Source organism: Tympanuchus pallidicinctus, unplaced genomic scaffold, assembly GCF_026119805.1.
Source record: "Tympanuchus pallidicinctus isolate F22 unplaced genomic scaffold, pur_lepc_1.0 scaffold13, whole genome shotgun sequence".
Taxonomy (NCBI): Eukaryota; Metazoa; Chordata; class Aves; order Galliformes; family Phasianidae; genus Tympanuchus; species Tympanuchus pallidicinctus.
The window spans coordinates 5,642,327-5,663,620 of record NW_026294648.1 but is presented as its reverse complement, the minus strand read 5'-3'; the positions used below and the strand labels follow the sequence as shown (position 1 = coordinate 5,663,620).

General features: G+C 43.6%; 1 protein-coding gene and 1 long non-coding RNA gene across 2 annotated transcripts in view; one reads left to right on the top strand and one right to left on the bottom strand.

Annotated features, from left to right (window-relative positions):
* The window catches only part of LOC128075848 (uncharacterized), a 354,845-nt gene that overhangs the window by 218,045 nt on the left and 115,506 nt on the right, over positions 1–21,294 (bottom strand). The window lies entirely within an intron of this gene.
* The window catches only part of AMMECR1 (AMMECR nuclear protein 1), a 96,707-nt gene that overhangs the window by 16,245 nt on the left and 59,168 nt on the right, over positions 1–21,294 (top strand). Inside the window, exon 2 of the mRNA XM_052672959.1 lies at positions 9,221–9,752. Coding sequence (XP_052528919.1) covers positions 9,221–9,752 — 532 coding nt within the window. The remainder of the gene's footprint in view (positions 1–9,220; positions 9,753–21,294) is intronic.

The following is a 21,294-nucleotide window of genomic DNA, read 5'->3' as shown; positions in this document are numbered from 1 at the left end:
AAAACCCTCACCTCTCCCTGCCAACCCTTAAATGAGGGCTGGGAAGGGTTGATTCAGGCTCCACCCCTTCCAATCACTCAAGTACATTGCATGCACCTGAGCTCCCCTGGGTTGGCCCTGCCTTCCCAACAGGTGCTCAATCACTGCTTCAGGTTGTGACTTAGTAATTCTGCTGCAGCATGAAAAAGTTGTAAATGTGTTCGCTACTGAGATTTAAGATAAATTAAAACTAACAGAACCCTCATTTTCTAAGAGCTGCAGAAATTACAGTGTGTTGTGTACTATATGTATCAGCAATAAACAGGGTCATTTCTTGCAGCCTTACTTTGCTTGGTTCTCTTGTAGGTTCAATTATACAAGCTCTTAAAAACTTTAACATCGCTATTCTAAATCTAATTCCTTCCTTCTGTCCAATGTGAAAGTCACTAAAATATAATTTCTAAATAGCTATCTGCTTTCAGATACGTCTAAAGCAGAAATCACACAGTATTTTTACTATTGAAACATATATAAGACATGATTACTGCCCTGTGAAGTTTGAAGTAAAATTCAAACAAACAATGTGAAGATATTTCTTCTATATTGTACAGTCTGCAGTCTATAAGTAGTTTAGCAAGAGAATTAGGTTTTAAAGAGGGCCTAAATATAGACTACAATTATTATAACTGAAATATGGCCTTTAAGTGCTTCTATTTGCCAAAAGGTGCTATTTCTTTTAAGTCATTTCTGTATCCCCATGTACTGCCAAGCATATTTTTCATGCCTTAAAAGAATATCTCACAATAATGAGGAGACTTTTTCACAGATCCTGCCAAGTTAATTGAAACAAGATAAGTAATGCTAGTTGAAGCAAAGAAAGCTCAGTACCAAGGTGAAGTCATCCCCGCGTGGGGTTCGTGTTTAGTGGGCAGTCAAGCTAACAATGTTACTAAAGGGAATAAAACTTGGTGTATCAGATTTAATGATTTTGAAAGTAGAGAGATAGTATTAAAATGCAGTACTGGGACATCATCTGAGAGAGTTGATGAGCCTTTGGTTTGATTACTCACATTCACTTGTATGATTGGATGTTATATACTATGATGCAATATTCAGATGTTCAGAGCAAGGTTGTGACACTGCTATAAAAACCATGTAATGCAACAAGCATTTGTACACATAGCTTTATGCTTTTAAAGATTTTATGAAACATAACTTTTCATACTGAACGTACAGTCAGAAGACAAGACTGTGATCACCTTTACAAACTTCAGCTTTACCCTTTTAACTCTTTACGATCATCTGAAAATCTCAATCTGCTACAGTTGCCTCATTCTGTAGCCCTTCCCTCCATTACAAGTTTGTTGTTTTCTGTTCCTACCTGTAATCATGTGTTTTTCTTTCTTTAGAGATTCTAGCATGAAACATTTGTTTCTTTCTTCTTTCTGCTGGTCCTATTACAGATTAAGCTTTATTAGTAAGTTTGATTTCTATAGACTTCTACCACCTTTTTTTCACCCAAATCTCTGCACTTCCTTAGGCTTAATATACAGCATTTAATTAAAGAATAATTAATGTGGACCATCTTGAAATTGCTGCCTTTTCAGAGTTCATTAAAAGCCCTTAATTTATTCTAGTGTTAATATCCTTAGATACTTGATTAAATAGTAAGGAAAGAAATGTCTGCTCTCATATATAGATCACAGATTAGTAAAAGCAAAGAATGCCATGTTTAATCCTCATTTTACCGTGGTATTTAGGACTGTGCATCTCTCTAGATAGAACTTCTCTTGAGCCATCACTGGTTGTCGGAAGAAGTGAGCTAATTTTTAATTTTTGTTATTGTCTATTATTCTATAGGGCTTATATCCCATTGGAAGGTACTCACATTGCCTTCTTTTGCTGTACGTTCTTGGTGAGCCAGCTAGGGATCTAATCCTTGAAAGTTACCCCATCACGAGTCCCTTAAAAGTTCTAAAATTGCATTTGTAAGTAGTGAAATGGGGTGGTTTGGATGGGAAGGAGCATCCCTTTGAATGAGATCTTGCCAGTGCATATTCCAGGATTCTTAGGATCTTCATATCATGGGATTGTGTCTGTAACTGAAAAATGGGGCCCCCTGTGGGACGGTAGAAATAGCCCTGGCCTGCATGGCTGAGTATTTTCATGGCCTCAGCAAAGATACACTGATTACTGGAGAATGGCTGTTCGCCACATCCACTGTGGCGTGGCCACTGCTGATGGCTTTAAATTGATTAAAAGTGCCTGAAGAGGCTTTGGCATATGAAAATCAACTACTATGTGGCTGAGTTGAAAAACTTGACTGGCAGGTCACAATACTGACCGGGAAAAAGCCAGATCTGATCATTCCCCTACAAAAGTTCTGAAACATCTCTTCAGAAACTACTGGAGACCCTGAACGAGGGATCCAACGTTAACTAGACTCTATAAATGAAAGAACTGAAAGGTCAGATCTTGAGGTTCCACTTGAACTTGATCCTTTTGAGACCAAATGTAACTCCATGAAAAAAATGCAAGACAGACTGGTGGGGATGCCCCCCAACCAGTGCCCCTCCCCACTCAAACTACATTATATATAATGGCACACCCATACATGACAGCCAAACTTATGGATCTAGTACAGCAATTTAGGCAAAAACCCAAAGAAAGTATACCAGCCTGGCTGCTTTGGTTATGGGACATGATAGCAGAACGTGTTGTAGTAAAATGGACCAGAAATTTCAAAACTGGCATCCATTACTACTCACCCTGCCCTCAGACAAAGATTATAAGCAGAAGTCCAACACAGTGAGGAAAATCATCCATTAATTCAATGCCTGATGGCCTCATGCCAAATAACATGGCCAAATAAAAATGATATACCTTTAAACACAGTTTTATGATCACCTACAGGAGACTTACAAAATTACATTAGGACTGAAAAAGGCAATCTATGAGAATGTTTTTGAAAGTATGGATCCGATAAAATTTTCAGCAGGAATGAGAGCTCTCATCTTGCAACTAGCTCCACTACACCAGTATGGTACTTCAGTATCCATACTGACGATCCTACTGGCCATAATACAACAGGCCACCCAATTGGTGGTGGATCTGTGGGAGAAAGAGTGCCTACAAGCCAGGTGCAATCTCCAAATGGTGGTGCAGAAGTCAGAAGTCCACCTGTGACCATAATTGAGGACACCAGCCCTAATATAGTCCAATCTGGACCCATCAGGGTCTCAAGAAAACAAATGTTCTATGTCCTGATTAGGGCAGGAGTTCAATTTAAAAAGATCTAAAAACAACCTGATCAGGTCCTATTACAATTATGGAGACAGTTAACTGACAAATTACAATCTTCACCTAAAAGGGAAGGAATTAGGACTACAGAAAGGATTTCACAAAAAACATGGAATCTAGAGGATTTCACAGTCCCACCAAAAAAAGGGTAAAATCTCCTCAGGCAGCCTGGGCTGCTGCGGCTAAGCCACTGGAGGAAGAAGACTTGGGGACTGCTTAGCTAATGATGTGACAGGGGAGCTGAAATCCCCCAGGACTAGGGCCTCTAGAGGGGACCAGAGGCCCTAAATTGAAATAACAACTCACTGGTCCTGAAAGAATATGTCACGGTACTAGTGGGTACTGAGGCTGAAACATCGATTACAGATGGCAACTCAAATTTTCGGGCACTAAGGAAATGATAGGTGGGTTTGAGGGACAGATGATCTCTGTAACCCAGACATGGTTGAAATTGGGAGTTGGGCATCTTCCCACCCTGGGAGTACAGGGTGTTTATCACTCCAATTCCAGAATACACATTGGGGGTAGACATTCTGCGGGGTCCAACTCTCCGGGCCGATGTGGGAGAGTTCAGACTAAGAGAAAGATGTATTAGCATCTGTGTGGCACTGGCAATATTAAGGGGCCATGCAAAAACTGAGCTCATTTGTTTGCTGCAGCTGCACTTGATCATGAATACAAAACAATATAGACTCCTGGGTGGGCAGTGGGAGATCACTAACACTGTGCAGGAGCTGGAGAGAGTAGGGATTACACGACCTGCACACAGCCCATAAAACTCCCTCATATGGGCAAATCAGATGGTATGTGGTGAATGATGGTAGATTACAGAGAACTAAATGGAGTCACGTTGCCAATCCATGCAGCCAAATCCAACATTGTCTCCCTCATGGATACACTGAGTAGGGAAACAGAAACATATCATTGTGTTCTGAACCTAGCAAATGCATTTTTAAGCATTTCAATTGCTAAGGAACCCTAAGACCAGTTTGCATTAACATGGCAGGGCAGGCAGTGGACTTTTCAAGTCTTACCTCAGGGGTATGTGCATTTGCCTACTTTTTGCACCACTACCTGGTGGTGCCTGACTTAGCAGTTTGGAACAAATGGTCTACTGTCAAACATCTACCTCAATGATCTAATGTTAACATCTGACTCAATAAAGGCATTAGAGAAGGCAGCAACTTCACTAACTGCCCATTTACAGGAAAAAGGGTGGGCTATAAACCCATGGAAAGTACAAAGATCAGGGCTGTCAGTCAAATCTCTTGGTGTTGTCCAGTTGGGTTTTCTCCAGAGATAAGGTTCAAGTGTTCCCAGTTCCCACGACACCAAAACAGTTGCAGGAGTTTTGGGGTATAGTATTACAGAGTCTTTATGACCATCAATACTTAAGGTAATTGTTATTCATCATAGAATCACAGAATGTAATTGTGGTGTTTTGATCAGATTTTATTTCTCAGTAATTATACTTTATCCTCCTAAATTACTCATTCATTTGGAAACAAATGGTACCGGTCTTTCCTAATACACCCCAATTGCAGTGTCCTGTTAGATTGTTGCTAGGTTTCAGTGGGGGTGGCTGTATGACTGCCCTGGATAAAGAGACACCTACATATTGTTGTAAATGTATTCATTTATTAGAGCAAGCACTTTGGACTGTTCAGAAATCAGAAATGCTATTAATACACATGGTTGCTCCACAGCGGTGGAAAACATTTTGTGAAGACCAACTACAAACAGCCATGTCAAAAAATATGTCCTAAGGCTTATTATTAATGTATCAGCTACCAGAAATCACTCCACTGACCTCAATGAAACCATGGTGAATTTATAGCGTGAATACAGCTATGAAAGATACATATTCCTTTATCACCATGCACTGGAAAAATGCATTCAAAAGGATAGGATATTGCATTAGCATAATATCTGAGGAAGACTGCAGCTCACAAAATTAAGTGAAAAGAATTGCCTGAAAAAGCAACGTCTTCACCTTTCATTTATTTCAAGTGCTTTGATCTTTAGTTTTTTAATTAAATAACTTTTCTGATTCCACTGACACTTTTAAAACATAATGTTTTTACCTCTAGGTAGAGGATTGTCCAGTCCCAGATATATAAATAAACATCATTTCAGATTTTTTTGCAAACCTATGCCTAATTTTGTAGTGCAAGCACAGATGGTGTAAAAGGACCAAACTATATTTGCATAAGAGTGAAAAATGTCTGCAAAACAATGTTAATTTTAAAATAACACAGACTGGATTCAGAGCAGGGTGAAATTATGACGTAGCTCAAGATATGAAACAGGATTCCAGTAACACAACATGTGAGGACCTTTTGTCTGCTGGCTGGTATCACATCCTGAAATGAGCTTTTGTACAAGATTTTTTAGAAGAGACTTCAATAAGGCCTTAATATATATGGAACAATAGCAGGATATGGCCTCTAACTGGTAGGAACAATTACTGTTCTCAGACATGCAAGTTAGCTTTATTGGATTTGGTGAGCACTTTCTGGCCTAGATACAGAGCTGCATCCAATTTGTCATGGGCACAGCTGTGACACAGTGAGCCTACCAAAGAACAGCAACTAGTCTGTCCGAGCAGAATACACTGAAGAAAACTCACATGAGCCTCAAGAGTGTGATAAACCAGCTTGGGGATAATGCAAAAAAGCACACCAGGCTAAACCACTTTTTTCCTAGCTACACCCATAATGCCTTGGAGGCTGTAGTGCAAGGGGAGAGTTGTCTAGACAGTCTCCACAATGGGTGGGAACTCCTCAGACCAAAGGAATTCTCAGCACGTAAATCTTCCAGTTTCATGGCAGAGCCATCCAAAAAAAGATTGTTATGATGGAAAGATACAAAGATAGAATTTACCCTCTGAATTTTGGAGAATGTAAGTAGAGACTTCTCCCCTCCACAGTAAAGCTAACAACTTCATAGAGGTTCTGGCTGTATGCACTGTACAGAAGAAAAACAAAACCAAAAAATGGTGGTATAATGTTTCCTTTAGTTCTAAGAAAATGGAAAATGAGATGTTTGAAAAAGAGGACTTTCCATTTCCCTTTCTTTCAATCCCTAACTCTGACTTTTCCACAGTCTTAAGTATAAACTACTTCAGCATCAAGGCTCCTTTGTCATTCATCTCTTTCCTCCACTGCTCTTTATCACATGCATTTAAAATTCCAACACTGAAGTATAATTTCTGTCAGTTTTCCCCTAACTATGTGCAGTGCCCTGTTAGGCTGCACTTTCTCATTTTCCAACAATACTGAAAAGTTGCCTGGAGCTCGTAACTCTCAGATTTGCACAGTCCCCCCAAAATAGACCAGCACAGATTTTTGTGTCGCCTTCTGATAAACCAGATGGGAGAACTGAAAGACAATAAAGGGAAAAGAATAATTGTTTGTCAGCTTGATCCTCTTGCCTCACATCTGCACGAACACCTGCATGAACACAGAAGAATGGGTGGGACAGGAAAAAGAACAATCAGCTGAGGTAGAGCTACTTAAATCAACATTACTACTGCTGCAGAAATGCATGTGGAACCACAGCCTAAATGTGCTATTTTAAGGACTCTTTTAAATCTCTCACCTGTCACAGTCCCTATTAAAAGAATTGATACTAATAGGACAAGGATTATATCACTGCCGCTTACAATGCAGCCCAATTTTGGCTCATTGTTTCCTTGTTCTCATTGTTCTTGTTTGTAATTGCATTACAAGACACTCAGAACACTGATCATCTTTCGGCCTATATGAAAAATACCTGACTCCCCCTATAGTCAGTGCCAGTTTCATCACGGATTCCAAAGGGGTTGGACCTTTGGAACTAGACCAGTTGGACAAGCCAGTCTGTTTTGTTCTTGTCATTTAATGGAGATCTTTCAGAGCAGCTTTGGACCACTGAGAAATACCTTTTTGCAAGCAGTTTTACTTTTCTTATCACCATGACCTTAAAAGTGCTTAACAAGAATCATGGGATGTGATTTTTAGTTAAAAAATAATTGAAATCTCTTATTTGTAACAGGCGACAATTCTAAAGTCACTCAGACTTTATCTCTGTTGTTCACCTCATGTTCTAACAGCCAGTCTGAAAGAAGAGCTATCTCACACCTAATCTTCCCTGATGTAATTGCACTACCACAGTAGGCACCCCTTGTACTGCTAAAAGAATTTTTTGTACTGAATTCGCTCAGTGCGTTTGGCTTTACATGGGGCACAGGATGCCCATCAATCATCTGGAGAAAACGTGCTGAAGTTAGCAGAATACAGAAGTACTGTGTAAATGAAGGAACTCAGTGCACTCAGGTTCCTTATCTTAAGACCAGTAAAGGAACTTGAGCATTAAGTGAAGCAAAGGGTCAATGAAACAGTCGTCACAGTTAACCAAAGTCATCTAATTCAAAGAGTAAACTCTTACCCATACATAACCCGAATAATTCCACTCAGCTCTGAAAATTGTTTTGTAAATCTGCAGAGTTCTTTCCACTTTGGGATACTGACAAAAGAGTTGTGTTTCCCTGATTCCACTAAACAATAATTTCTACATTTGTGTTCACATATTTGCTTCTGTCTCAGCAAAAGATAAATTTGTATGCACAACTACTGGTAAGTGTGCAGGCAAATACAGCTAAGAACATCTGCAGAAGTGGAAAAAGTGTTTTCAATGAATGAGTAATAAAATCAATTTACCCTTTCATTCAGGGGCACTGCAGTACAGCCTTTAACCAGACAGCTGTGCACGGTTGGTGCTGCAGACACTGCACAGGCTGTCAGTCCTGGCTCCAAGACTGACTCCGAACCTCACTGTTTTCTGTCCCAGTACAGTGAGCAACTCATATTTCTACCCATATCATTAGCTTTTGCAATTGATATTTTTATACATGGTTGTGTTAAAGATCGTAGTTGAAAGACTTAGAAAAAGCCAGAATTCAATACCTGAAGAAACTATTTTCCCAAAAGCAACAGAAGGTGTCACTGCTAACTGGTTTTAAGCTAATGAATCCCACAAGGGGAAGACACTGCCTTTGTTTCTAAAAAAAAAAAAAAAAAAGTTGCTTGAAAGAGGGGAAAAGGAAAAAGAAAAAAGAAAGAAAAAAGACCGTTTTACAACATCTAATTCCTCATTTCCAACAAAACAAAGAAAACTGAATCACTAGGTAGTTTGCAACCACAAAGTCTTTCTGTAGGCTGTATTTGAGCCTAGATAGCGATTTTCATCCTCTCTAAACCTGCAGTATTTTGCTATACAGTTAACATACACTCCCTTGCCTACCTCCACGTTGTAGCGTTGCTATTCTGTGTTAAACAGCTGCTACCTCCCATGCCAGAGACATCTGCACAGCACTGATGATGATGCTTTGTGGTTGTTGTTTTTTTCCTAAGTGTACACCTAGGTTTTTAAGCACTATAGCTCCTTCGCGCAGTGCCGAGTAAAGCCAGCCCTGTGCCCACCGCCCTCGGAAGGCAAAGCAATGCCAGGGCTGTAATTCATATAAATTCAGAGGTGAACAGGACTGCGGCTTTCGGCCGTCCCGTTCCGTAGGGGCTCCCCAGCACTCCGTGCCGCTCACAGAACGCATCCCCTGCCAAGCGAGAGGCACCTGAGGTCACCTGCATTATTCAGCAGGGCGTGCGGGAGCACCAGGGGGCCGTTCTACTGCCGAGCTCGGCTCCGGGGGTTATTTTTATTCCTTCAGCACGGGGGGTGGAGTCGCTCCAGTTTCCCCGCAGAAGAAGAAACATTCGTGGGCAGAGGGGCGGCCCTGCGGGAGGGGACGGGGACCAGGATTGCCGCGGCGCCCCGCAGCGGCTCAGCGCTCGCCCTAACGCAGCTCTCTCTGTCTCTCTTCCCCCCTCCCCGCCTCCATCTTCCTCTCCCTCCCGCTCCCCATTCATTCTTCCCCTTCCCTCCGCCTCCCTCCCCGTTGCAGGCGGAGCGGGCCCGGCAGGAGGCGGAGCGGGCCGCCGCACGTCCCCCAGCCGCTCGGCCGGCCCCCCCGCCATGGGTCGGAAGCGCTGCGTGGGGGGAGACGGCTCCAAGATGGCGGCGGGTTGCTGCGGGGTGAAGAAGCAGAAACTCTCCAGTTCCCCTCCGTCGGGCTCGGCCGGCCCGGGAGGCGGCGGCGGCGGCTCCCGCTGCGGCGGGGCGGCGGCGGCGGGCGGCGAGCCGGGGGCGTTGCCCCCGCCGGGGGGCCCCCGCCTCAACGGCCTCGGGGGGCTGGCGGGGGGCGCCGCCGGCTGCGCCCTGGCCCCGCCGCTGCCGCCCAGCTGCGGCGGGGGCCCCGCCGGCCTCTCCCCGCCGGCCGCCTCGCTGCTCGCCTCCCCCGGCGCCGGCTCCGGCGGGCCCGGCTGCAGGAAGATGGTGGTGTCGGCCGAGATGTGCTGCTTCTGCTTCGATGTGCTCTACTGTCACCTGTACGGCTACCAGCCCCCGCGGAGCCCCCGCTTCACCAATGACCCCTAGTGAGTATCGCCCGACCCCGCGCCTCCCGGCCCTCCCGGGCGCCTCGCGCCGCTCCCGGCTCCCCCGGCCGGGCGCCCCGCCTGCCCTCGCCTCCGCGCCTGCCGCCGCCTGGCCCCTGTCCTCGCTCGGCCCCGCACGGCCCGCGTGGCCCCGGGCCCGGCCCGCTGGCGCCCCCGCCCCGCGCCGTGCGGGTCCGGCCGGGTCCCGCCGTTTCACTCCCTGCCGGCCCGAGGGGCGCCCAGCGGCACTCACCCCGCGGGGCGATTCCGGTGCCCCGCCGGCGCCCCGCTCCCAACGCTGAGTCCTCGTTGAAGGGTGCCGGGCCGGGCTCCGAGCGCGGCCGTCCGAGTGGCAGCGCCCCGTCCTCTCTCTCCCAGCGGGCCGCGCCGAGACCCCTCCACCAAGTGGGCGCTGAGCGCGAGTGTTCCGCGTGAGTGCGGGCTCTGCTTTGGCACGGTGTCACGGTGAGTACCTGGAGGGGAACCTGGTGTGTGAGCACTGGTGTACCGGTATGTCCCCTGTGTCAGGCACCTGAGGTGCTGCTTGGTCCAGGAGTCCTTGCTCTGTAACAACCCTCGGAGACAATCTCATATTAGATATACCAAACCCCTCAGCAATCTACCACGTCCAAATTCCAAAGTTCCGAATGGATCACAGCTAACACCTGTTAGTCACAGCCGCCTCTGCCTCCCATGCCTGCTTGTGAGAGCCTTCACTGAGGGCTTCGAGAGCCTCCACAAAGGCCCGCTTTGCGTGGAGCTGAGCTGTGCTCATTCAGTGTCTGTGTCGTGCCTGCCTGCCCTGGCAGTGCCAGTAGTGTTCCCGTGCTGCTGCCGGCAGGGTTGGGCACTCCAGGGAGTAACTTCTCCCTGCAGGAAGTTACTGCCTCCTGGCTGGGACGCTACTAATTCTGCATGCTGTGTGAATGCCAAGTTAATGTAAGGGGTTGCCGAAATCATTTCCACCGTTTTACTCTGCTTTACGATGGGATGAAGCTTGTGTGGCGAGTTTCTGGGCTTCGAAACTGAAGCTTGAGCTTCAGCTGAGGCTCAAGTGAGGGATCCACAGGAGCGCATGCACTGCCCCTTCCCAGTGCTGCATGATGTTGGGCTCTGGGCAGAACGTGCTCTTTGCTAGTATAGTGGAAGCATTTCTGTGTGTGTTCTCCATTCACGTGCACCCTCACCAGTGCAAGTGGTTACTGTGCAGTCCATGTTTCATTAATGAGATGTAGTGTATACCTCTCGGTGTTAAAAATAATGTCATGTTTTAATGATCTTGTTTGGAGTCCTTGCTGTTCTAACACCCAGGATCTATACGTCTCTTGCATACTTTCAGCTGCTGTCATGACAACCCAGCTCTGTGGATTCCTACTTAACCTGCCACCCCAGCAAGTCCTTCTTATGCTCTCTTCATAACTCCTGTGTGGTTACATCAGAGTACCAGTAATGAAAGGAGGGCAGGGAGACTCCGCTGTGAGTTTCTTTACCCAGGTAGTTTATACATCGGTGTTTGTCTTCTTGTAGATAGCGATGTTGAGGAGCTGCTGCTCTCAGTGGCCATTTTGCCTTGCAGTGTCCTCTGTCTGTTCTCCATCCCAGACTGTCAGAGGTTCCCATGTCACCTTTGTGCCCTTTCGCTCATTCATTGCCACGAGAAAGTTGAATTTTGCCCTTGTCTCTCTGTAACAGCGTTATCGTATCACCATGGTGTGTTTTTAATTGTGTCAGAATGTTTTGCTGAAGAGATTGGTGTTACTGTCTCTGTTTCATTGGGGGAATCTGACGCAGAGGTGAAGATGACCACAGAAATGCTTTTCAGCAGTACTTTGATTCCTCTGGGTGACCTTCACCTTTCTTCTCCCACTTACTACTTTAAAGGTACCATGATAACAAATTAGAGAAATACACATCATTTTACTTGAAATTCATGTGTGTGCTTAAGCATTCTCGAGGTTCGGTGCCTGACCTTGTAAAAAGGTTGCTGTGCCAGTGGCCTTCTGTAAATGGTACAGCCGTTAAAATCACTGATGCTGTTTGTGCTTACTCCCATGCTCCTGCCAGCATGCACAGTTGTACTGTGTGTCAGACTGCAAGAACGATCTAATTATCATTTTATTTTTTCCCTGGTTGGTTTTCAGAGATTGGTTCGCTTTGGATCGTTGTGTGGCTTCACAACCACTTGTGCCTGCACAAGTGTGAGGTGGGAATAGGCGGACAGATGGCAGAACTGCTGCTTTCAGCAGCCTCGTGAGCTGATTATGTTTGTGTGGTTGGGGAAGCAACTTTGAAAAAGTTGTTCAGTATTACATGTCAAATTCTAGGTCAGTGAATAATTTGCTCCAGCCAGACGTTCAGAGGCAGCCTGGCTTCCAGAGCCAGAAGGTTTGCAGGAAGGCTTATCAATAACCGGGTAGCTCACAAAGGTAGGATGTTGTCTTTGAAGCTGAGCTCCATCTTGCAGAGCACAAAGCCCGAATAAGATCTGGTATTTTTCAGTGAAAGGATGTTGCAGCTTTCTGCCAGGAATCCTTTTGCAAGTTTTGTCCACATATTAAAGTATCTGGTCTTAGAAGAGAAGCCTAAAATAAGAGTCAGAAATTGAACTCTAGAAATATATTTTTTAATTATATTAATTACAGGGAAGATGAAAGACTTGTAAGCAGGTATCCTCACCAAGCATTACTCATACTTCTTGCAGGTCTTTGAACAAGAAAGCTGGGCAGGATCAAAGAAGAGCTGGTAGCTGAATCACTTGGGCCAGAGGTTCTGGTGTGTCGCCTTCTGAACAAAGGATGCTTGCAGTCCCTCCAGATTTTTGGAAGCTTTTGCTGCTGAGCTGAGGACCACAGCAGGGCCTGAAGGGAAGGGATTTTTGACCAATTCATGGAAAGGAGACAAAAAATGCCACTTTTGAAAGGGTACAGATTTTGGACTTGAGCACAGCCCAGACACGGGTTAAATAGTTGGCATTTTTGTGTCCCTGACTGTAATTTTCAAAGCACAGAATATGGGATGGTGGTGGAGGGCATTGCTGAGAAGCTGCTGGATCAAAGACAGAGAGTCATGAATTCAGAAGAGGAGAATGGGAACATGCTGAATGTGTCCAGCACTGTCTTAGCAAGAACAGGCTTGGTAGATCCATCCTGCCACAGGCTTCCTCTTCTCTTGCAGTCTTCCACTGATCACGCAACACTTTCCTTCATTACTGTCTTAATTGAACAGTGTTCTACTTAAAATTTCACATCACTGAGATTTGCTTCCTAAGACATCCCCTCCCTTCTTCTCAGGGTGCGCTCAGCAGGACATGTCCTTGCTTCTGCCAGTGCAGTGACTCTCAAACTGCACTGGTGGGAGTGGAAAGAATGTAAAAATTATCCTGGAGGTATGAAAGCTGATGCAAAGTTTGAGAACTGCTGTAGCAAACCAAAATTGTCACTTACATAAAATATCATTCAGACATTGTTCTTGAAGCTCTGCTGGATGAGTAAAGTTATGGAACACAGCAATTAATTGAAGGCAGGTTTTTTTCCTATAGGAGTTTAGAAGTGCAAACAAAAATACAATGGAGGAGTTGCAGAAAGTGTTGTAAAACACTTTATCCCAAACCTATTTGGGAGAAGGAAAACCAAATAGCTTTTTTCCCCCATATTTTTTACCTTCTAGACAAATACCTCACATCCCAAATTTCCTTTCTGGTTTGGTTTAGTGTAACACACCCGGTTCCTCCGTGATCAGTGGAAACAATGCTGTGTCCTGCCTTCTATTGTGGAAGTGGGAAAGGGCCGCCCACCAGCAGGCCAGGGCTCAAGGTTCATGCAGCTCACTGTTTTTCTTCAGTCAGGAAGGTGCTTGAGTGGAAATGTGTTTGCATGGATGCTGTCCCAGGATGGGAACAGTGCAAAGCGTTCAGAGAGTTTAGCGGAGCTGTGCTGTGGGAGGTGAGGACTATAGCCCTTACAGACTTCTTAGATTTCTGCTTACTGTGTATATTTCCCTTAACATGCAGAAATAATCCTTCTGAATTTATGATTCTGCAATGTTTGCCTCATCTTCCTAGTTCTTCACTAGTTCTAATTCACACTGGGTAGTGTGAATGCCACTGTTTTTGTAGAGAAGGTGTCCAACAGGTAACTCATTCACCAGCTGTTTGCATCCTTCCTGAAGGGCACTTGGGAAGCGGCTACTACTTGGCAGGATGGTTTTGGTGAGCACCTTTCTTTACTTGACATAATTTGTTAGGGGAATGTGTGTTCTGCCCCCGCCAGCTAGTACTGGTAACCAAGAGCAAGGTTCTGCAGCTGGAATGGCCAATGCCACCTTGCCTGGTTTAGGAGCTCTTAGAAAAGATGTTTACCATGAGTGCCTTGCATCAAATGTCTTACTGATGGCTTGCTCATATCCTCCTCATCTTGCAGTGGGACCGTGCCAGAGGCGTTAAATGGATGCAGCTGATGTGCATACTTGTGGTGAGTCTGGTGCGGGAGGAGGCGTCCCGCCTGCGGAGGCTGCCAGCCCTGTGCACGTGCAGGGCTCCAGCCGCTAGCAGACACGGTGCTGGCAGCCGCATTCATTGCCACCACTCATCTGCCTGGCTGCACCATCTCCTGAGACTGAAGGGCTCTAAGTTAAACAGTTTTCTAGGTGATAGCATACCTTGACCCAAAGAGTTAGCTTGGAAACGTGCCAGTTCTTTTCTTTGTTGATGACTTGTAGTATTCTGCATCAGCTGCTCCGTTTGGCTGTGGGACGGAGATACAGCTCCACTGTGGGACTGGTCTACTTGACCTTTGTACTTCCTTGTGTTTCCAGGTCTACTGTCTGTCAGTTTACGTGTTCTCACAGGGTGTAAGTAGTGATCCTGCATCACCTTGGTTCTTTGTTAGCGAAATTCAGTACAGTTCTCAAATGTGCAGCTGGCTCATTTTGTGCCGACTCGTTTTCACGCTTCCAAATGAAGTTGTGATTCTGCTCAGAGTGAGTGTAAATTAACCCTGTAAGAAAGAAATAGTTCCAGAGTTTGTTCCTGGCTATCCAGGAACAGACTCGGCTGTTCTGTGGATGTATTCATGTGCTTGCACATCTGTAAATAAAAACATTATTGCTTGCAGGTTTGAAGGATTATGTGCTTCTCTCATTTTCCTGTTTCTTGACCGGTGCCTCGCTTCCTGTTTTAGTCTCTACAACTTATTGTCAGATGTGAAGCAGGAGCTGTGTGCTGGGCTCCTCATTGATGCTGGTATGTTTCTTACAAGCATTTTTGTAAAATCTGGAAACGTAACAAAGAATGGATTTCAGGATACAGCCTTTAAACAAGGAAAAAAAGAAAAAAAAAAAATACTCCTTTGCAATCCCACTCAGAGTTCAGCTGTACCAATTGAAAATGCTGTTGTTGATATCAGAAGTCTGAAATCTTGCTGTTACTCTGCCTTACTTGCGTGGCAGTGGAAACTTACTCTGTGCAATAATTTGTATTTATTGTCACACTCGGTGATGTTACACAACAGCTATAATGATTGCTTGGTCACAGCTAAAGATCAACACCAGTCATAAAACAAAAAACAGCATTGAGAAGTGCAGGCAGGGAAGTATTCTCTGGTGTCCGTATGTCTGTCTGACTTCATTCTACTGTTCATGTACGTCTTGTGATTTCTTAAAAACTTTAGCATCATCTTCTGTCCTGACTCTGTCTTTACTGTTGAACGTTAGATGCTGGAGCATGAAGTAGTGGTTCTTTCAAAGTGGTATCCTGTGGTGGAAGTTTTTAAAATACAGTGCAGTAGAAAATGTGTATTTTGGCGGGCACGAGCAGCACTCAGCAGGGAATTCCCAGCATATTTTGAAGTAGGACTGGTGACTGCAGTTTGGTACAGCAAAGGAGGAAAATGAACTGATGTATGGCTTCAGAAGAACTTGCCTTTACTGGTGAGCTTGTCTGCTGTTATGATTGGTGAATGGAGCAAATAACGCTCTGATAAACTCCAAATTAAGTTAAATATAACGTAATGAGGGCTTTTTGCTTCATAAACTCACTGTAGTGAGCTGTTCTTATGTTTCTATTAGTACAAGAGGTTGCATCACAGATGGCCTTAAGAAAGGGGCCCTGCTATTGCTATCTCAGATAAAAGCAGTCACCACAAAACTGTAAGCACTCTGCTTCACTCTAACACTGCTTGTGTAGAATTGTTTGTTCCCCTGCCCCTTGTAGGGTAGGGGTGAGGTAAGGTGAGGAGTCAGCAGCCACTTCTCTTGTGCTGTCCATCTGCTCGTTCATTTTTATTGCCTCCTGTCTTTGAGGTACATTGGGATCTTTCATCACCGTCCCTTTTACTCTATCTTCTGTTGAAGAAACTTGCTTAATAAGGATTTCTAGGGATTTTGCACATTCGATTTTTGACACTGTTTTTTATAACTCTATGTTTCTGTTTAACCTGTCTGCATGTGAGAAATTTACTGAGTATGACTTTGTGGACCTGTCCTTAATATCCTTTGCTATAAATCATTGAGAATTTAATAATTCAATGCAAATACTTCTGGTTGATCTACTAAAATCTGCAAAGCTTTGCCTTGTATTCAGTTATGAGCTGAGCGTGTTACTTCTCATAGTTGTAACGTCATGCAGCACTGAATGGTAAAACAAGATAAACGGAACTTTTTAGTTTTGTGTGTAAAGAAACAAATAGATATCATCCAACTGTATGGGCCCTTCTGGTATCATGCCTTTCTACTGCACGTTGCTGGGTAGGAATCAGCTGCTGGTGTGGACAACTGAAAGATGATAGAGAAGTATGTTTGGAAGACAGGTTTAGTGTATAGATCTAGGTTGTGATCAGTCAGTGAATGAAATATATTCATCTAGTTCACAGTTTTTTGTTCTCGAGGCTCGTGCCATGATTAATGGAGAAGGCCCAGTGTGCCAAGTTACCCATTTTTACATTAAGTACTTGTTTGCAGCTTATAGCAGACTTCCTGTAGCGTCAAGTTATTGTCTTCCAAAGGAGATGCTTGAATGCTAACACGGATATTTGAGCTGTATACTGGTGGTTTTAGTGGCAAGAGTCTCTGGAGGAATGGAAAGGTGCAAATTACACATATAAGTCATAGTGGGTTCCTCAGAGTTTGGCCAACACAGAAACTGTTGCTAGGCTGGAGGCCAAAACAAGTCCAGTCAGGCCCTGACCCTCATTAGCAAAGCGTCATGAGAATGCTTGACCTTCTTTATGGTGTTTATGCTCCTGTGGAGTGGGGTGATACGTTGGTATATTTCATTGGTATGCAGTTCAGCTTTGTGAAGTTTGCATCGAAGTAACGAGATGGAGCAGCTCTACAGCAGCTCATTCACAAATTGTCGAAAGAATGTCCTCAAAAAAAATGATGTTAGAAGTGCAGCATCTAAGATCAAAGAATGAAGATGTTTGCAGCACTGCATTTAGAGAGCAGTTACTAATTTGAACTTGGGCTGATCTGTGACATGCTTACATACCTTACTGTTAGTGCGGTGGTTTATGCTGTTTATGCTCTGGTGTCTTTCAGCTCAGCACTGGGACAAAAGTAGGCATTTATCCTCTATTTTTGTTGTAATTGTAAGGTCCCTTTGTGCCTGCTCTTCCCTTCTATTCCACACTGCCCATGTAGGATGTCTCCATTTTTGTGATCTGGCTGGGCTTTGGTAACTTTCTGAAGGCAATGCTTGTTGTGTGTGGATACTCCTTAGCCACACTGAATACTTGCAGTTGAAGTTATTAAAGTGCTGATTTCTTGAGAATGACATCTGGAATGCAGAACAGATCTGCTGAGTTGTGGCAAGGTCACTGGGACAGCAGCTGTGCAGAGAAGTGTATATCTTCCCAGAGCACGTGTGCCTTTCTGTGTTTTAAGGAGTGAGTTCTTGCATTCCTTGATGCTGTAAAAATAGTAATTTTATGCCAGTCTTTCCATTATCTTGAATTCTGGGGCATTTTTTGCAAGGTCCTCTTAGGACTACAGTGTTTGTAATACAGAAGCCCATAATTGTACTCCTGCTATTTATCTTCTGCTCTGCCAGCATGATTTCTCTTCTGCAGGCTTCTCTGACACAGAGTGGATTCAGATTTGCAACTCAGTCTGCTTGTCTAGATGGCACTTGGTGTCCATGTTGGAAACAGAAGAGGAAGAAGAGAAGGATCTGTGTCATAAACCTTTTCTAATTAGCATCAGAATTACTTCTGCTTCAACCTATCCAGAGAATTGCTTTCCTTGTTTGGACAAGCAGTCCAAGTAAATCTAAGAAGTAAATCTGGTTGTTTCCAGCCTTTTTTCCTGGTGACAATAAGAAAGTAAGGGCTGGGTGCTGCATGATTTTCCTTTCCCAGAAAGGAAGCAGAAGTTCAGCTGCCAATGAATGGCATGCTGCAAGGCAGTTCTTTTCTGTATAGATAATGGTGCTAAAACATTGACTTCTTGGAGAAGGTTGTGTGTGTTACATAGTGGTTGCTTGTAAGCTTTACAAGGGCAAAATAAAAGTATGTATTGTCTAGTCTTTGGTACTTTAAATTGATTGTAACATTATGCAGCCAGTGAATGCCAGTGAGAAGAATGTTGTGCCAACCATCTGTAAGTAGGGTTTCTGCAGGGAGGGTATTGAGGCTGGGGATGTGGCTGAAAAAAAACATAGAAAAGGTTTAGTTGTTGTAAGGGAAAGGGCCTTCCCTGGATGGCTGCAGTGCTGAGCTGTGTGGCTGTGAGTAATGCATCCCTTAGGGAGGGGGGATCGAAGCTTCAGCGACCCACTGGCCCAGATGGAGAACTGTAAGCCAGGCAATGGAAGGAGAGTTCTTTTAATACAATGTTGTATAAGCAATCATCTGAACTACAAAGAACTGAATGGAAATGTATTGAAGTAATCCCTATTAACATGTCAGGGAAATGTGGATTTTAGTGATTAGTTCTCCTCTTCGTTGAGGAGTATAATTCAAGTATTCAAGTTCTCATTCAGTTTAGTTAGAACTGAAAAGTAAGCAGATTCAGGTGGCAAGAGCCTCGTGTGGGATACGTACCACCATAATGTCTGAATTCTCAAAAATATTGGGGAGTAAGTTGAAGGAAGATAAAGATAAGTGCTATCCATTTGGAAGGAACCCTGAATAAAGGTAAGTATTAAAAATAAAAGGTTATAGAAAAGAACGAACGCAGTTTTTTCTCTTATTTCAAAGAAAAAGATATTCAAAGAGATAAATGTTCCCATGCACAGTGGCCATTCTTTCTTAACCTCAAGGATGCACTGTTTGCCATGTTTGGAATATGCTTTAGTGCAGAAATCTGTGCCATTATAGAAAGTAGTTCCCAGTAGTGCCTTTCTTGGGAGAATGTGAAACTTGTTATTTGCTGTCAGCTTTCTTTTTTTTTTTTTTTTTTCATTTCAGAGGATTTCAAGGTGTGAAGCTTTTTACATACATAATACAAGTAGAGCAGTATAACCTACTTGAAGTTTGCCTACTGCCATGTACTGCTCTGCTAATGTACGTGGGTTTTCTTCCTTTTTAAATGTGTCAGAAGCGTTCAGCAGCAGATGAGTCTTATTTGTCATGAGCTGAGAGTGGTGTCGTTACGCTATCGTTATGCTAGATAGAGTTGGTGAACGTATAAGGTGGTGAGCAGTCTCTGCTACAGCATCTTTTATGGTTGGAAATAAGGCCTTTCTGTCCTTGCTAAATGAATGGGCTATTCCTAAATGCTTCCAAGTATGATTTTCTTAAAGTTTATGCAGGCTTCTTGAGATTGTTGTAATGCATAACTTGTATTTTGTCGTCTATTTCTGAAGTTTTCATTGAAATTTTGTCTCAGTTTAAAAAAAAACTGTTCTTTTTTTTCTGTTGTTTTTTTTTTTTCCCCCCCAAGGAGAATTGCTAAGCCATTCAAAAACGTTTAGACAAGGTTTCATTGTATTCTCAAATGTTTATCATCCATCCTAGAAAACCATACGCTAAAAGTGGAGATGGGAGATATTTGCTTTACCTCAGAGCAGTAGTCGTGTAAATGTTCAGATTACAGAAATAAATCCAACGTAAGCATAACATCGTCTGTGTCCTTGGCTGTCCCTTCATGTGAAATGTTTAGTGGAAATTGCTCTGGAGGAGAAAACAGGAGAAGTCCAGAGCAGCATCTGAAATTCTGACACTGAAGTTTCTTGAAAGGAGCTTTTGCAGAGAGATCAGTAATTGTCAGATGGTTCCGGAGATAGAGCCTCTATTTGATTTTAAGTAATGGAATTAATCTAAAAAGAAAGAGGTAATCTTCCATGGAAACGTTGGACACGTGACCCATGGCTGTTTGCAGTGCTTTTCAGGTTCTGCCCAGTTTCTCTGTTTTCAAGTCTATCGGGGAGGCAATGTGACTTGAAGCATAAAGCACTGCAGTGAGGTTTGGAACAAGTGTTTAGTTCCTGACAGTGTCATTATGGTGGATAAACCTGGATGAGAGCTCGTCTGTCTGCCATATGTTCTTAGCAATAAAAGTAAGATACTTCAGTCTGCTTTTAAGTTAGTAGCAAGAAGGGCCATAGAAATTAGTTATTGTTGTTGGAATTGTTCTTTCCCCTGACTGGTTTGCCCTGAAAGGCATGCCAGGAAACTGCAGACACAGCGCAGGATATTTTTGCCTAAATTGGCAACCTAGAAAACTTGGGGGCGTTTTGGAGGCATATGCTTTGCTTTTCTTGTTTGCTTTTTTTTTTCTTCCTGTACTATTATCATTTATATCTGAAATGAATTGTAGTTGTTAGCTTGAATCCCTCAAAGGCTTTTGTTGCTTCTCAATTAAATAAATTTTCAGTGGACATTTTTTCAAGGGTAGTACTCTCCTTTTGGATACTCTTGGTCACAGGGTCTTCCTTTGTGTTTTTAGGCTACTGTTCAGTGAATCCTTTCTCTGAGCAAAGCTTAGACAGTTGCAAGTCTGCCAACACAAGTTAAAGACAAGACCTTCCATAAATTGTATTGCATAACTGCTCCAGCTCTTGATATCCTATTTGTCCAAAAAGAATGGTTTTCATGGGGCTTCTTAGAACTGAGAGAATGTTGTGATTGCCCATTTACTGCCCTGATAGAACCAGTAAACTACAGTTCTGTAGTGAAATAAGATCCATAGATTTATTGCATTTTGAAGAATGTAGATAAGGAGAAAGAAAAGATAGGGTGATTGAGGAAGCTACACGCACTGGCTACTTCCCCAAATGTTTTTTTGACCTTCACTGATTTGCAGTTTGGAATATCTTCAGCCACAAGTAATATCGTTCATGTAAATCCTCTTCCCCCTGCTGAGCGAGGGGTGGATTATAATGAAATTTTAATGAGGCAAAGTTGTGAGGCAGATCAGAGTGTTGTGCAGGAATGTTTGAAAGATTTTCAGAAATGGGATGAAAATCTATATTGAAAAATGAAAATGAAAATCATCTTTCTGTACTTAAGGGGTAATGGGGGAAAAAAAAAAACAAACCCACTTTGGAGTTCTCAGTTGAAAATCTCTATGGTTCTACTCTCAAAAGCTGTTTTCTGGTTGCAGGGCA